The sequence below is a fragment of the Sus scrofa genome, chromosome 12 (genome assembly GCF_000003025.6).
Source record: "Sus scrofa isolate TJ Tabasco breed Duroc chromosome 12, Sscrofa11.1, whole genome shotgun sequence".
Lineage (NCBI taxonomy): Eukaryota > Metazoa > Chordata > Mammalia > Artiodactyla > Suidae > Sus > Sus scrofa.
In genome coordinates this window covers 33,524,452-33,541,441 of record NC_010454.4, presented here as the reverse complement: position 1 = coordinate 33,541,441, position 16,990 = coordinate 33,524,452, and the positions used below count along the sequence as shown (strand labels likewise).

General features: G+C 46.1%; 1 protein-coding gene and 1 long non-coding RNA gene across 16 annotated transcripts in view; one reads left to right on the top strand and one right to left on the bottom strand.

The window, feature by feature from the left end:
• Positions 1-4,279, bottom strand: part of MSI2 (RNA-binding protein Musashi homolog 2-like) — a 437,683-nt gene extending 433,404 nt beyond the window's left edge. For 3 of the 14 annotated variants that reach the window (XR_002336815.1, XM_021066171.1, XM_021066169.1), the window contains exons 1-4: positions 4,106-4,270; positions 3,773-3,813; positions 3,379-3,460; positions 2,576-2,660 (exon numbers count right to left, since the gene is read on the bottom strand). Coding sequence is in view for 12 of the 14 variants with exons in the window: in XM_021066171.1 (XP_020921830.1) it covers positions 2,576-2,660; positions 3,379-3,460; positions 3,773-3,813; positions 4,106-4,167 (270 nt within the window). In the remaining 2 variants the exon portion in view is untranslated. 14 annotated transcript variants of the gene reach the window in all.
• On the top strand, positions 4,496-16,002 carry LOC110256167. 2 transcript variants are annotated; one of them, XR_002337445.1, is made up of 3 exons: positions 4,496-5,103; positions 9,459-9,511; positions 14,506-16,002. It is a non-coding gene; the product is annotated as an uncharacterized LOC110256167 (long non-coding RNA). The 2 variants fall into 2 exon arrangements; XR_002337444.1 differs by lacking the exon at positions 9,459-9,511 and having other exon boundaries at positions 4,501-5,103.

Sequence of the window (16,990 nt, the reverse complement as noted above, 5' to 3'; positions counted from 1 at the left end):
AGCACAGAGGAGGGAAAGTCACACCACAGCTAATTCTGTTTCGGAGACTTATCCCTGAGGACCCAGCCGGTAAGACATAAAGATCTACCACTTTTATTAAGGTCGTTTAAAGACCTAATAAAAGTCTGCAGCATGTTTTCCACCTTTAAACATCACCTGAGAAATGAGAGATTGCTTCGCGGGAACTAAAACAGACAAAAATCTCTGATCTAGGAAACTACCCTTTCATGGAAATTAACATTATCACAGCTACAGGTGTATTCAGCACCAACTAGAGCTGTCGACAGGAGAAATACAACAGGTGTGGATTTCCCATTCTGCGGACCCAACGTCAGACAGACGGGTCTTTTCATCAACACTCCCCCACAGTGTGGTTTGTGTGCTCAACAGCACCCAAGTGCCATCATCAGTCACCTTGTTGGGGGGGGAATAAAAGGTGAGGCACATGTTGGGGGACCGGCCAGGAGCCGGAGGGAGAAGGGAGAGGCCAGAGCAAGCCGAGCGCTGAAAGAATCATCTAAAAGGACAAAACTCGGAGCCAATTCAGGATTCCTGTATTGGGTGTTGCGATAACAGCGTGTCGCAACATATACCAAAGGAGAGTTCTTCCGTGTGCCAAGTGTGCACGCTGAGATCTCGAAAAGGAGAGGATGGGTCAAGATGTATGCATGGCAAATCCCAACCTTTTGCACATCCCTGTCAACTCTTTAAAAAAAAAAAAAAAAAAGAACAGAAAAGAAAACTACCAAAAATGAAAACATGAGTTAGTTAGGTACAGCTCTACTTACTGGAGCTACAAATCCTCTAGGAAAAGACTAGGGGACTATTTTGGATGTGAATGGCCGTTACCTAAACAAAGCTTTTAAGGTAACGGGTAAACAAGATCCTCGCTTCCATGTCAATAAACCAACCGCGTCTGCCTCCTGCACTGCACGTTGAAACAAAGTCAAAAGCTAGGTTATACTACATAATAGCCACCTAAACATGTCTACAAACAATTAGGGAGGGACCACCACAGGCCTTGCACCTGATACGGCGGCGAGAGATGACCCACCACCAGCCACGAGAGAAATCAAGTACTGTATTTCTCCAACCCAGGGTGGGCAGAGGGATGGATACCAAATTCCCCAATTTGCCTTGAAACATCTTTCCCCGTTAATGTTACTCGCTTTTTGAAATGTCTAGCCACGAAGTCAAGGAGATAAGAATTCTTCAGACATCAGGGATCACCCTGCAAACCCTGTCCCTGAAATTTAATGACCTAAAAGTACACCAGTACTTTGGGCCACAAGTTACCACAGGTCCAATGCAATTAATAAGGCAACTTAAAGTGTGTGTGTGGGGGGGGGGGGTCTTCTCCAGAGCTGGGGAGGAGGCATGCACCTGATGTCTGATCAGAGAAACAGGGTGAATTTGCAAAATCAATTCAAGGGCACCAAAGGTGGCCAGGTTTTGCTTTTCAGCTCTTCCATACAGGGTTAAAGCCCAAAAGGACTTCAAGACTGCTCTGTCCCACTCCTTTATTTTACAGAAGAGGAAACTGTGGCCTAGAGGCAGGGAACAACTTGCCGGGTCTTGAACCAGCAGCTGGGCCTAGAATCAGATTCCTTGCCTTCTCCCTCCCACCCACCCACCACAGAGGCGAAGCCCCCAGCAGCCCAGCACTGCATCCCAGCACCACCTCGGATCCCCTGCCCCTGCTTTAGGTGGACGTACAAAAGCCAGTACTGAAATTCTCCTAGACAGACACACAGGGAAGGCAGGAGAGCCAGCATAAATCAGATCAACTCCCCTCCCACTCCCCCATAAAATGTATTATTATCCACTGATACTTTCTTCCCTTCTGGCCTCAAAGAGACTTTTACCCCCCTCAACCCTGGACTTGAAAACCTTCTAATGCTATAAAAGTACCCACACTCAAAATAAAGGATCGAGGGAAAGAAAAGAAAAGAAAAAGAAAAAGAAAAAAAAAAAAAAAAGACACGTTGAAACCCAAGGCCTTATCAGCCTTAGATTTCACACCATCTGGAGTCACCCACTGCCTGCCCAGCTTGGCTCTGTAAAGCCTCTTTCTTTCCCTTCTCAAACCACATTCCCAGCCCGAAGTGCCCAAGAGGAACCTGTTGCCTGGACTGTGATTAGCGCCCCCTCACCTCCTTCCGCCCCCTGTCCCCCTCCGCCAAGCAGGCTGTGCCTTCTAAGAGCCAATTCCTACAGCCACAGTTGGTAACGCGGGCTGTGCTCGGCTGACAAAGAAAAGTTGCCTCGGCTCTCTCTCGGTGGTGGAGTTTCTTTGCATGGTCCTTTGGCCTGGAAGATAGCCTCTCCCCAAGCCGACCCCTCCCCCAAGCCTAGGCTGGGCAGCCTCAGGGGCTGCAGGGAAACAAGCTCTAAAAAGAAAACCCCCAACCCAGCCGTCGCAGCAAACTTTAGAACCAACTCGCAAGCTCTACTTCAAAGTACCCACTTCTCAGCACAGCAGCAAAAGAAGGCACTGTCTCTTTAAATAGGGCTGTCAATGCCCAGATCGGTCCTGAAAAGGGGCGAACAACAACAACAAGGAAAAGCAACCTACCGTCTTGGAATCTAACTCGTGGTGGGGCTGACCTAGTACTTTATCTACACTTGCTGGGTCTGCGAACGTGACGAAACCGAAGCCTCTGAAATGAGACAAAGAGGGAGAAAAACAAACAAGAAAATGTGACACCGTTGAGAGCAACAAGGAGTGAGCCCCAACGCAGAATGGAAAGCAAAAAGTTGCCCCCACGCACCCCCACTCCCCGGCGCCCTCCCCACCCCCTCCTGCCTACAGCCCTCCGCCTCCCAAGGAAACACATCAAGGTTAATGGGGGAAGTGGAACGGGGGCAGGGCGGCTGGAGGTAACTTGGAGAACGCTGGTATCTCCACTCTTTCGCCACCTCAATCTCTCTCCTCCTCCTCCTCCCTTCCCTTTCTTTAACGCTTTGTTTTATTCCGAAGAAAACCCAGCACTTAGAGGAGATTCATCCAGCTTTCCAAGAGGGGCTTTAAGAGTTTGGGGAACTGGGAGTGCGGGGAAAGGATACATAGGGAAGGGAGGGGAAAAAAAAGAAAACTATGTGGAAAGTGAATGGAAGCTGAATGTCATTTGAAACAGGAGAAAAAGAAGCGACGGAGAAATGACTTAAAGCAGAAACATGGGCATCTCTGTAGCCAGAGTTCAGCCCCAATTAATAACCTTTGGGGTTAATGGGGGGGGGAGACTGAGCGACGTTCGAAATCAGCCACATGCCTGAGCCCCATTCTAAATCCGCTTAGCTACTACCGAAGACACCTCCAAAAATAACACTTAAACTTTCTTCTAAAATAAAGACAAAATCCAGAAGGGAATGGTTTACCTGGAGCGTTTCGTAGTGGGATCTCTCATGACCATACATTCTCTAATTTCTCCAAATTTGCTAAAATAGTCTCTAAGGCTATCTGTAGAGAGAAAGAGAGAGATGGGGGGGGAGAAGGTGTGGGGAAAAAAAAAAGCAATGCAAATTTTGATCAAGGACAAAAACCAAAAGTAGTTTTCTGTTGTTATTCTGGGGGGTTTTTTGCACACGCGGGGGAAATTCGGCAACAGAGGTCGCGTAGAGGGCTCGGAAAGGATTTGCTATTTAAAAAAATAACCTTGCACAGGAGAAGTGGGGAGCCAATGGCGGGGGGGGGCTCCTACACCGGGATAACAAAGAGCAATAAAGAAGCCAAGAAGGGGGGGACCCAGGCGTCCCCCCCTCCCTCCCTTACCTGGTGAGGTCTGCCAGCTCAGTCCACCGATAAACATTTTACTAGAGGGAGAAAACATAACAGAAGTGAGCACCGATGTCAGATCGGCCATTTTGACGTGTAACTTACAAAAGCTAAAAGGAAAGCAGGGGGGAGCGAGCGAGCGAGAGCCGGGAGGTGGGGTGGGGGAGAAGGTGACGGCGAAATGCAATCCAAAGGTGTGTAACTTCCACGGGGGGGCGCGCGGGAGGGGCGGGGGGGCGCGGGAGATGCCCGGCTCCGCGCACCGCCGTCCCCGCCGCTGCAAGGAGAGCGAGCCCGAGGCGGCGCGGTGGGCAGCGGCTGGAAACTTACCCGGGGTCGTGCTGGGAGTCGTTGGCGCTGCCCGAGGTGCCTTGGCTCCCATTTGCCTCCATATCTGAGCCCCCCCGCCCCCCCACCCCCAAAAAACCGAGCCCCACAGCGATCGGAGCGGAGCGGCGGCCGGCTCCGAGCCCCGAGATCTCCCGCTCCCTCCTCCCCCTCCTCCTCCCCCCCGCCCGGGCTCCTCCGAATCTCTCAGCGAGCGGCGGAGCCGGGGCAGCGGCGAGAGCCGTCACACGTGGGCTCGGCTTAGCTCAGCCCCGCTGCTCGCACACCCCCCGTCCCCGCCCCCCCGGCCCATCCCCACCTCTCCCCCTCCTCCTCCCCACCCCCATCCCCTCCTCCTCCCCCTCCTCCCGGCGCACGTGGGGCGGAGTTCTAGAACGTCGTGTAACCAATGCCGGTGACGTCACGCACCCCGGTGCGGCCCCCGCCTGCCGCGCGCGCACACTCGGCCCCCCGCAGCCGGACCCACGGGGGCGGTGCGCGAACCCCGCGGCCCGAGGGGCCCCGCCTCCGGGCGGGCCGGGCCGGGGGGCGGGGGGAGCGCACCCCGACTTCCCTCGATCACATGGGCTGCGTGGGGAGGGTGGATCGGGGGAGGGGGAAGCGCGGGGAGCTGGCCACCGCTCCGCACTCGGGCTGGGGAGAAGACGCCCCCCACCCCTTCTAGGTCGGCCTCTCCATTCAAGTTCCCCAGCCCCAGCCGCCGGGATCCGGGGATGGCACCAGCCGCCCTCCCGGCTCTGCGCCCTTTTTCCAGCCACCGCGCAGAAATTTAGGTCAAGGACGTCGGGATCAAACCCAGACCCTGGCGCTCCTCGGGCGGCCCCCGAGACCCCTCTAGGTCGGGGGCCTTCAGGATTGCGGAGACCCTCCCGCACCAACGCCAGCCACAAGTTTTATTTTCCTCTCGCGCTGGAAGTTCTCTCTGGCTCTCGCTCCAAACCGGCACGTCTTGCGCCGCTCCCCGCCCTTCCCTGGCAGAGGTACGAAATCCGTGCCCGGGAAAGGTTATTTTGGAACTTTGAGGAAACTGACGCGATTCCAGTGGTGAGAAAATGCCGAAGAAAGGGTTTCCGCGTTAATCATAGGGAGTTTAAAAAATATAATAAAATAGGTTTATAGGGGTCAAGGTCAAATGATTGGAGTTCAAATCAAATTTTTGCGTATAAAGAGAAATAGTTTGGGAGCACCTCCGGGAGGGCTGGGAAGGGTGGTTATTTGAGGAAACCCCTCTCAACCCCTTCGTTTTATGTATGTCTTATTGTTTCTATGCTGAGGTAGAGAAGTGCATGAAATGTAAATTAAGACCAAGCCCCCCACCATCTGTGGAGGTAGCTGAGGGTGGCAGAAGGCTTCAAATACGCTCACCCTGGCCACCTTAGGAGTAGTGGTGCAGCACAGGTCCTGGTACACAGTAGGTGCTTAAAAAGTGCTGCTTCTCATCCTTTCCCGCACTGATAACTCCAAAAAGACGTTTCTGTAGCTTCCCCCAAACATCTCACATTTAAACAGCAAATTTCAGGCGGGCCAAATTCAGGCTGGATTCAATTTATGGGGTATTTAAAACAATAAGGATGTAATTATCCTTATTGTTTTAAATCATTACAATAAATTGAGTTAATATGGCATGAGGGGCAACATAAAGTTGTGGTTCATCAAATACTCAGATTAATGTTAAGCATGAATTGATGCCCAATTAACACTTTTCCATTCATTTTCATTGGATTAGGACACAATGGAATACACTCAATGCCAAAACTGTACCAAATCCACTGTGGCTCTTGGGAAAATGGAATCTTTGGAAAATCCCAACATCAGCCAAAGCCTTGAGTGACCAGACTCTTATTAATCTGTCTCCTAAACTGGGATCATTCTTCCTTGATAGAGGGAGGGGAGGGATTGAAATGAACACATGGAAAAGTCCCTTTTTGATTGCAAGCCCACATGAGCTGTGAGCTGTGTGCCTTATCAATCATTACTTCATGTGATTTTTAGAAGGCACTTTAAAACTTTAAACCCAAGCATTTTCCCTCCCTCCAAACTGCTTTCCGAATCATCTGGGGTCCTGTGTATGGAAGAGCCAGTTGTTATTACGGTAATTGTTTATTGTGGCTATTCTCAATACCAAACAGAGCTAATTGGATTTTGTGTGGGATTTTTACACGAGACCCGCAGACCATCAGAGGCAGAAAGGCCTTTCCTGGTCCAACCCCTCATCTTACATCGGGGAGCCCAGAGGAACCAGGCTTTCCAGGCTACGCCCCACCTCCACCTGTCAGTTCCTTACAGGGGCTCTGGCCATCAGTCCCACGCCCTCTGGCTCTGCTGCAGACACATGTATTCTGTCCTTCTCAAGGACAGAGAGTGGGGTGCCCTTGTTCCCTGTTGCAGACCTGCGTGCGCTGAACAGAACTGAAACCCTGCGAGGGGCCGGTGCTGCAGTTATAAAGTCAGTGGCTGAGAGAAAGTTGGAGCTTAAATCACCAACACTACGTGGTTTCTATTTATTTAATTTTAATTTCTATGCAGTAACGTTGACTCTTCTGGGCCTGTAATTCGGAGTTTTGACAAATGCATGGAGGCGAGTAACCCCCACCATAACCAAGTTACAGATGTTTCTTTGCATAATATACGTAATGGTTTATTATTATTATTTCCATTATTGTTATTATTGTGCATTTCTCCTCTAACTCACTCCCTCTGTGTATTCCCTGGGCCAGCAGAATTCCAGGACCATGTCAGTCTGCCACACTCTTGGTCTTCTAAAGCCCATGACACTGGGACACGCCTTTCTTGTCACACTCTTCCCTTGGCAACCTTGATACCCACACCCTCCTGGTTTGCATCCTCCTCTCCAGCCATTCCTCCTCTCTTTGCCCTGACTCCTCCTCCTCTGCCTTTCCTTTAAATATTGGTATTCATTCTCTCCCGCATTTACACTCTTTCCGTGTGTGAGAACCTCTGAAGCATGGGTTCAGTACCCCCTACATGCTGATGTCACTCAAATTAAAATCTCTCGGAGTTCCCGCCGTGGCTTGGTGGTTAAGAAATCCGACTAGAAACCATGAGGTGGCGGGTTCGATCCCTGGCCTCGCTCAGCGGATTAAGGAGCCGGCATCACCATGGGCTGTGGTGTAGGTTGCAGATGCAGCTTGGGTCCCGTGTTGCTGTGGCTCTGGTGTAGGCCGGCAGCTACAGCTTGGATTAGACCCCTAGCCTGGGAACCTCCATATGCTGCGGGTATGGCCCTAGAAAAGACAAAAAAAAAAAAAAAAATTAAAATCTCCCTCCAGCTCTGGTTAATTTCTTATTCAATATCCCCTCTTAGCCTTCCCAAAGGTCCCCCAAACTCAGCCTATCCAAAACCACATGCACGCTCTTTTCCCCTAAATCTGACCCTCCTTTAAGGTTCCCTCTCTGCATGAACAATCCTCAGCCATCTTCAAGACAAGGTTGGCCCCTCTCCAGGTTGACACCTTCCCATGTGCAATCCGTCAGGAAGAACTGTTGGTTTTACTTCTTAATCTCAAATTCACCTTTCCTGCTACTGCAGCTCAGATGTCCTACTGGAGCCGCTGTTGCAAGACTCCTAAACACCCTTCCCACACTCATTCTTACTCTGCTAATGTGCCTGGAAAGCATTCCCTGACCTCTCTGATGGGTTGAATCCCTCTCGGTAGGCACTGTTATCCTGCCAGAATGTCCTCTGGGTACCCTACCCTGTGTGATCATTTGCTTTATTGCTTATCTCCTCCGCTAAGTCCTAAGCTCCTGTCCATTTCTGCTCTCCAAGTATTAGCTCAGTGCCTATTGGTGCATGGTTGACGCTCAGCAGATGTTTGTTGGAACGAATGAAAGCATGAACGAATGAATGAAGGTGAACCTCTAATTTCCTTGTAGGTGTTTTTGTACCCATGTCCATAAGTCAAATTTGCTGCAATTTATTCCCTTCCATATTGCTTTGTCTGGTTATACTGGCCTCATAAATGAACTGGTTAGTGTTCCTTCTTTTTCCATTTTCTCAAACAGTGTGTATAAAATTGGAATTATGTGTTCCTTGAATGTTTGGTAGAACTTGCTGGTAAAATGTCTGGGTTTGGGATAAACATTTACTAGGTTGATTTTTAACTACCAGTTCCATTTCTTTGGTGGCTATGGAGCTCTTTAGGTTTTATTTTCTTCCTGACTCAGTTTTTATTCATTGTATTTTTCCAGGGAGATTATCCACACCATTTAGGTTTTCAAATTTACGGACAAAATGCTGTTCATAGTTTTCTTTTAATATATTTTAATCTCTGCTGCATCTACCCATAACCTCTATTTTTTCATTCCAAACTTTTTTTTAATTTTATTTTATGGCTGCACCCATCACAGATGGAAGTTCCCGAGCCAGGGATTGAATCCGAGCTACAGCTGTGGTCCTACATCACAGTTGTGACAATGCCTGATCCTTTAACCTCCTGGGCTGGGCCGGGGATCAAACATGTGCCTCCTCAGTGTCCCCAGCCGCTGGAGTCAGATTCCCAACCCACTGAGCCACACCAAGAACTCCATCATTCCAAATATTATTGTGTATGTATCTTCTCTTTTCTGGATCAGTTATGTCAGAGATCTCCCTATTTTTGACCTAGTGTTTGTTTCTACATTCTGCTAGTGTTTTCAAAGAAGCACCTTTGAGTTTCATTATAATTTGTTGAGATTTTCTTTGGTAAATAGTTGGTTTTTATAAATAGTCCATGTAGCTTTGAAAAGAATGTGTATACCTAATTTGTTCTGTAGCATTCTATATGAGTCTGTTAACTCAAGCTCGTTAATTATATTATCCGGATTTTCTGTAGCCTTACTCATATTCTTCTGCTTGATCAATCACTTTTTATAGTGGTACATTAAAGTCTCCTCATGTGACTGAATTTGCCAGTATCTACTATGAGTCACTCAAATTTTGCTCTCTATATTTTGAGAATATGTGATAAGGTACATCAAGAAAACCTGTGAAAATCTCCTGCTATGACTGCATTTTTCTCTTTTCTACATTTTATTTCTCTTTTTTGCTTTATGTGTTTTGACACTATGTTACTAGGTGCATACAAGCTTAGATTTACCATTTTCCTAGTGAATTGATTCCTGACTGTATACATAGATGATCTTTAACCCTAGTGATTTTTGCTTTAAAGTCTACTTGGCTTGCAATAAATATGACTACTTCAACTTCTAGATGACATTTGTCTGGCATTTCTTTTTCCATTCTTGTACTTTCAACCTTTCTTTTTAAATTTTTTTTTATTATAGTTGATTTACAGTGTTCCATCCATCAACCTTCTATATCTTTAATTTTTAGGTAAGTCTCTTAGAAATACCCGGATCTTGTTCATTTATTTATTCACCTGACTGGTAAGTTGAGTCCATTTACCTTTAATGTAGTTGCTGATATTTTTAATGAATCTTAGGGACACAAAACTACATTAATCACAATCTCTGGCATAAACATACTGTCATCACTGGGTATATCCATGGCCTTATTTTATTTATTTTTTAATATTATGGACTCTTGTAAACCTCCTATTCAACTACAGAACTAAAACAGTAACAGTGACTTACAACTACTTATGTGCTCCTCCTCTGTTGTACCCCCACCAGAAGAAAGTACTAATTTCAAACTTGTATTTATTTTTATTTTTTTGCTTTTTAAAAAGTCTTATCAAATTGTTATATACTTGTTTTAAAATTTTATGAAAAATTTCTGAGGCCTATATTTTTGTACTCAACATAGTATTACTTAGATTCATCTAGATTGTTGTATCTGGTTGTAGTTCACTATTTTTCAGAGTTGCATACTATTCCATTTTGTGCCTCTGCTACAAATCAGTCTGTCCATTCTCTTGTCATAGGCCTTTGGGTTGTTCCAGTTTTTAATTCTTACAAGCAGTGGTGTATCAACAGTCTTGTCTTCTGGTGTATGTGAACCAAAAATTCTCTTTGGAGTGATTACTGGGTCCTGAAGTATATAAATGCAAAACTTCACAAGATAATGCGAAACAGTTTTTTGAAGTTGCTCTTGCAATTTGTATTCTAACAACTTATAGGACATCCTGTTGTTCTAACCTCTGACATTTGAAATTCATGTTCCATTTTTCACCTTTTATTCTGCTTTCTGTATGATTTTTATTTCCTTTTCTTCTATTGAACTGATCAAGAATTCTTTTTTTTTTTTTTTAGGGCCACACCCATGGCATATGGAGGTTCCCAGGCCAGGGGCCTAATCAGAGCTACAGCTGCCAGCCTATGCCACAGCCACAGTAATGCCAGATCTGAGCCACATCTGCAACCTACGCCACAGCTCATGGCAACACTGGCTCCTTAACCCACTGAGCGAGGCCAGGGATCAAACCTGCAACCTTGTGGTTCCTCGTCAGATTCATTTCCCCTGAGCCATGATGGGAATTCCAAGAATTCTTTTTTCCCTTTCCTCCTCAATAATTTAGTAGTTAAGTTATTTTTCTATTCCTCCAGTGATTACAGCTTTTAACATGGACACTTAATCTAGCCTTCCTAAATATCTACAGTAAACAGAGAATTATTCAACTTCAATTACATCCTCCCTTTTACCTGTTATTAGTACTGATTTTGGAGCCACACTTAGTTTTTATACCCCTAAATTTAATTTAAAACCTACTATCATTTCATTTTATAAGTCAGTGTTTAGATTTGCCCTTGTTTACCAATTTGTTCACCTTTGTTTCTAGCATATTTTTCTACTTTGTTTCTAGGTACCCGCCTTTTTCCTTGAAACTTATCTTGTAGTGGGTTTTTTTTTGGGGGGGGGCGGTTGTATGAATGACATGCTATAATCTCCATTAGTATAAATTGTCTTATTTCTCTTTCATCTTTTTTTTTCTTTCTTTTTCTTTTTTTTTTTTTTTTTTTTTGTCTTTTGAGGGTCACACCCTCGACATGTCTGTGACCTACACCACAGCTCCTCACAACGCCGGCTCCTTCACCCACTGAGCAAGGCCGGGGATCAAACTTGAGCCCTCATGAATGCTGGTTGGGTTCCTTACCACTGAGCCATGATGGGAACTCCTCTCTCTCATCCTTCAATGCTGATTTCTGTGGGTGTAGAATTCTAGTTATTTTACCCTGAGCCCTTTTTGGAGTATGTCACGTCCTCTTATTTTCTATTTATTGTTGAGACATTTGCTATCAGTTTAAATGTGATTTCTTTGTAAGTAATCTGTCTTTTCTTTCTGGTTTTAAGCTTTTTTTTTTTAATTATTTCCCCAATACAATTTTTTTTTTCCTACTGTACAGCATGATGACCCAGTTACACATTCCTGAACTTTTTCTCTTTGTCTTTGGCTTCCTGCATTCTTGTCATGCTGTGTTCAGGTATGAATTCCTTTTATTTTACATGGTTCAAGATGCATTACTCATCCAAAATCTCTGGATGCTTTTTTTTTTTTTTTTTTTAAACCAGATCTGAAAAACGATCAGCCATGGTCTGTGTAAATCCTGTCTCCCTTGCACTCTCCCTGTTCTTACCTTCTGATGCTCATATTAGGTGTATAAGGCACCTTCGATTTCTAGGCAACATACCCTGAACCTTCTGCTCAGACTTTCCATCACTTTGACGCTCGGTGCTGCTTCCTGGGCAATTTTCTCAGAGCCATTTGCTGATTTTTCTTAGCTCTGCGTAATCTGCTGTGTAACTCGTCCACTGAGCTTTTCATTTCAGTGACTGAATATGTCATTTCCAGAAGTTCTGCTTAGTTCTCTTTCAGATCTACCTTCTTTTATACTCTTCTGTTACTCATTTTCGCATAGTCCCAAATGTTCTTTTATGGTTTTAATAATTTTAAACTTATTTTATTTGATAGTCTGTCTGATCCTTCTGTTTGCTGAGTTCTTGGGACTCTGGTATCTACTCTGGTATCTGCTACATCTTGGTTGTGGTGGTTATCCATGTATGTTTTGTAGGTCGGTGTTGGATCTCTATTTTTAACCTTTTTTTTTTTTTTTTTTTTTTTTTTTTGTCTTTTTGCCTTTTTCAGAACTGCTTCCTGCGGCATATAGAGGTTCCCAGGCTAGGGGTCCAATTGGAGCTGCAGCTGCCAGCCTATGCCAGAGCCACAGCAATGGAGGATCCAAGCCACATCTGCAACCTACACTACAGCTCATGGCAACTCGGGATTCTTAATCCACGGAGCAAGGCCAGGGATCGAACCTGCAACCTCATGGTTCCTAGTCGATTCGTTAACCACTGAGCCACGATCTTTTTTTTTTTTAATGTCTTTTTAGGGCGGAACCCGTGGCATATGGAAGGTCCAATGCTAGGGATTGAATCTGTGCTGCAGCTGCTGGCCTACACCAGCCATAGCAACACAGGATCTGAGCTATGTCTGGGACCTATACCACAGCTCATGGCAAGGCCAGATCCTTAACCCACTGAGGGAGGCCAGGGATCGATCCTGTGTCCTCATGGATACTGGTTGGATTTGTTTCCACTGAGCCACAACGGGAACTCCTTAATCTTTATTTTTCAGCTTTGGGGTTCCTGGACCATACAAGAAGGGTAAACTCCGGTCTCAGATTTACATGAAGACTGGGCTGTCATCCCAAATTCTTAGTGAAGACGTTTTTCTCCACTTTCAACTTATGCCAAGACAAATTTTCTTGTCTCCCTGTGCCACTGGGGAGATTTGTTTCCAGTGTTATTTCTATAATGATTCATCCTTTGAGGGTTCAAGATTTATTCGGGGATCTTAGTTCCATTTCCACACTTTAAAGCATCCAAACTGCAGTCCCCTTTCCATTTTGATGCTCAAACTTCAGCCTTTCTTTGTGCTTTTTTGCTTTTTTAGGGCCACACCTGCGGCTTAAGGAGGTTCCCAGGCTAGAGGTCAAATCAGAGCTGCAGCTGCCAGCCTATGCCACAGCCACAGCAACGCAGGATCCGAGCTGCGTCTGCAACTTACCCCACAGCTCATGGCAATGCCAGATCCTTAACCCGCTGAGCGAGACCAGGGATCGAACCGGCATCCTCATGGATACTAGTCGGATTCGTTTCTGCTGGGAACCCCCAAACTTCAGCCTTTCAAGGCCAACAAACCTGCCTGAGACCAGCTCCACGTATTCCCCACCATGCTGTCATGTCTCTTGCTTCTGGCACTGGAGGCCTTTCCTTGCTGTTCCATGAGCTCATTTCAATAGGTGTTTATTGCATTTTGACTCATATTTATACATGGTTCATATTTATAAACCAGTATTTATAGCAAGAGGACTTTTAAGTTATTTAGTCTGCCATGTTGCCAGAAATGAAAACTCACTTCCATTTAATTCTTCGTATCTTCCATTCCTAACTTTTATCTTCTATTTCAAATGCATTTAGGATTTCTGAATCGTTTTTCTTCTGAATAATCTTTTATGGTTGAGGCCGCATTAGAATGAGCTCAAGTGAGGCAAACCTTGGTCGGTGTGGCTGTTCATAATAAGTCAGGGACTTGGAGAAAGACTGGTGTTTGGTTCCACCCGCAAGACTCTGATTTAATTTTTCTGGGGGAGCGTATGGGCAGTGGTCTTTTTTAAAACTTCTCAAGGGATTCGATATGCCACCAAGGTTGAACACGACTCTTTGAAAACAGACTGATGAAAACAAACAGGCCATCATGATCCCTGGGCCCCGCCCCAGAATGTCTGACTTATTTTGCCCGAGGGGAGCCCCAGGTATCTCTTTTTCTTCTTTTTTCAAAATTTCCCTGCTGATGGTAGCGAGGGTCCAGAACTGATTTCTTGACCTGGGCACATCCAGTCAGAAGGGAGCAGTTAACCTAACAGGAGAGGAGGTCCCGTCTTGGCTCAGTGGAAAACAAATCTGACTAGCATCCGTGAGGATGCAGGTTCGATCCCTGGCTTTGCTCAGTGGGTTAAGGATCTGGCATTGCCGTGAGCTGTGGGGTAGGTCGCAGACGCGGCTCGGATCTGGCGTGGCTGTGGCTGTGGCGTAGGCTGGTGGCTACAGCTCCGATTCGACCCCTAGCCTGGGAACTTCCATATGCCACAGATGCGGCCCTATAAAGACAAAAATAATAAAAATTAAATTACATTAAATTAAAATTAAAAACAAAATAACATTAGAGCCTAAAGCATGAACCACAGTCTAGTGCAGCAGTTCCTACTGTTTGCACAACTCTCCATCAGACTCCTGGGGAGCTTTTTAATTTTACAGATTCTTGGAGATTGTGACCTGGTGGATTTAATGTAAGGCCAGAGAGTCGTTCATTCCCTGAGGAATGTGATGGCCAGTGAAGTTTGGAAACCCCTCAGCTCTCCCGTCTGGTTTTACAAAGGAGGAAACCATCCTGAGTCAAGTGTATTTTTTTTTTCTCAAGGTCGCAGAGCTGATTAAGAAGAAAGCTGACTCCTGCCTCCCAGTCTTGGGTCCATTTCATCCATTTCCAAACATAAAGCCTCCAGCTGCATCGGGAAGATCTTGGCCAGTTTAAAAAGGCAGAGTTTGGATTTGTGTGCAGCGATTTCAGGAATGTGGGGTTTTCTGGCTTGTGTGTGTGGATGGCACCGCAGAGGGGAAATAAAACAGTCTTGCTGCCTTGCATGTAGGGTCTTACTAGTAGTTAGGTGACTTTGAGCTGACAAGCCCCCCCCCCATCTCAAGGGCATCATCCATACATGAAGAATCACGATGCTTTTAAAATAGCTCCACAAATTCTTTGGTGCTCTTGCAAGAGGTGGAGCCTAATTTTAGCCCCGGCGCCCTGAGCATGGACTGCACTGAGTCACTGGCTTCGAATGAACAGAACGTGGAAGAGATGATGGCAGGCGAATTCTGAGGCTAGGGCAGAAAAAGCACGTGGCCTCTGCCTTGCTCTCTCTCCAGGGTCACTCTAGAGGAAGCCAGTTTCCATACCATCAGGATGCTCCAGTAGCCTGATAGGTCCACCCACGTGGAGGAGAACTCTAGTTTCCTGTCGACAACCCAAACCACGATTGTGAGACGTCTTAAAGGCACATCCACCAGCCCCAGCCGAGCCTTCGGATGACAGCTACCCCAGCCCACGTCTCCAGAGCAACTCCACGGGAGACCTTGGGTCGGAACCTCCCAGCCAAGCCACTCCCAATTCCCCGACCCTCAGAACCTGTGTGAGACGATACATACTCGCTTGAAGCTACTGAGCTTCAGGGGTAATTGGTGGCACAGCCGAGATGACTAATATGGAGATACTTCAAAATGTGTGAAAACAGAGCTGCTTTACTTTATAGGCGAGCAGCAGGACTTCCTATGCTCATGTTTTGAGAGGGCTTTCGTTAGACGCTGGCCAAATGAACTGCATATTAGATATAAAGTAGCGATTGCATATTATTAATGGTATCAGATAGCAACACATTTCATGTTCAATTACCTACAGTGCTCTTGCTGGAGCATCGCTTTGCTCATCTTCTTATCCCCACTGCACACTTACAAAAGGTCACTGTCGAGATATAAAAGTATACGTGTGATTTAAATGTCTTGACTCAGTTACTAACAACCATGAGCGTGTTTCCACATTGGAAGAGCAAGATCCATTTAAACTTGCTCTTTTTTCGGAGCGCTCTCTGTTTACTTTTCGGTATTGGGTTTCACCAGCAGGCCAAGCACCTCTCTGCTTAAAGAGTCTGTTCACTTTGTCTCCTGGAGCCTCACAAGCCTGACTCTTCAGGACAGACATGGCCAACTTTGCACTGAAAAAGCAAACCAGTGTTTTTTACCAGAAAATATGAAGTGAAATGAATTTTTTATTCATGAAAATTCCACCGAGTATAAATTCCCTGTCTAAAAGGAATGGGGCCTTTGTATTTCCCTTAAGTAAATAAATAGCTTCTTTCCTCAAGCATTGTGACTTCTGAGCATGCGCTTACATTCCGGGTTAGTTTGTTTCCTTCCAGGGAATTAAAAATAAGCATGTATGGAGTTCCTGCTGTGGCTCAGTGGTGATGAAGCCGACTAGCGTCCACGAGGACGAGGGTTCAATCCTTGCCCTCACTCATCTGGGTTAAGGAGCTGCCGGTGCTGTGGCTGTGGTGTAGGCTGGAAGCTGTAGCTCTGATTCGACCCTTAGCCTAGGAACTTCTGTGTGTCGTGGGCCCTAAAAAAAAAAAAAAAGCATGTGCACACAGATCCAAAGTCAGCCCTTCTAGGTATGTGTAATATCAGAAAGCAAAGACGGTTTCTTTCTAACAGTCATAACTGGAGGTATATCACGTCTGGAAAAGACATGAAAAAAAAGCAGAGGGTGTGAGGCTGAGAGAATGTGAAACTCTATTTTTCAAACACTCTTTACTGCTCGAACATGCACATGTCTTTGTCTGGAATGTATTTAGTCCTCACATGGTTTGATGTATTTGGAGACATAAAAGTCCCCTTAATGGTGGAGAAAATACATTTTTGTTTGGGTATCTCTTTTCCAAACCGGGGAAGGATATGCAAAAAAGCTCCCTCATGGAGAGAGAGAGGCATTGAGCTAAAGTTTTTCTGTTTGTCCTTTTCCACTTGGCCATTGGACTCAGCTAGGAACCTAGTGTTGTGGGCGAAGCCTTTTGCTCTCTTTTGTTCCCTCTGCCTTCCTCCTGCCTCGGTCTCCAACTCAGAATTATCACGCCAGCTGGGGCAGACGCTGCCTCCAAGTCTAGCTGAATAAGAACAGGTCAGACTCCTGATAAATCAATATCATTTATTGAGTGACCACAGCCAAGCATCCTTCTGGCTGCAGCGGAGCCAGGGATAGGGAGTCTTTATTCTTCAGAAGTTGCAGAAAGTGGACAGTAGCTTGGGGTTGGGTGCGAGGCTGGCTCCAGACCCTCTGGGTAACTGCTTCCTGC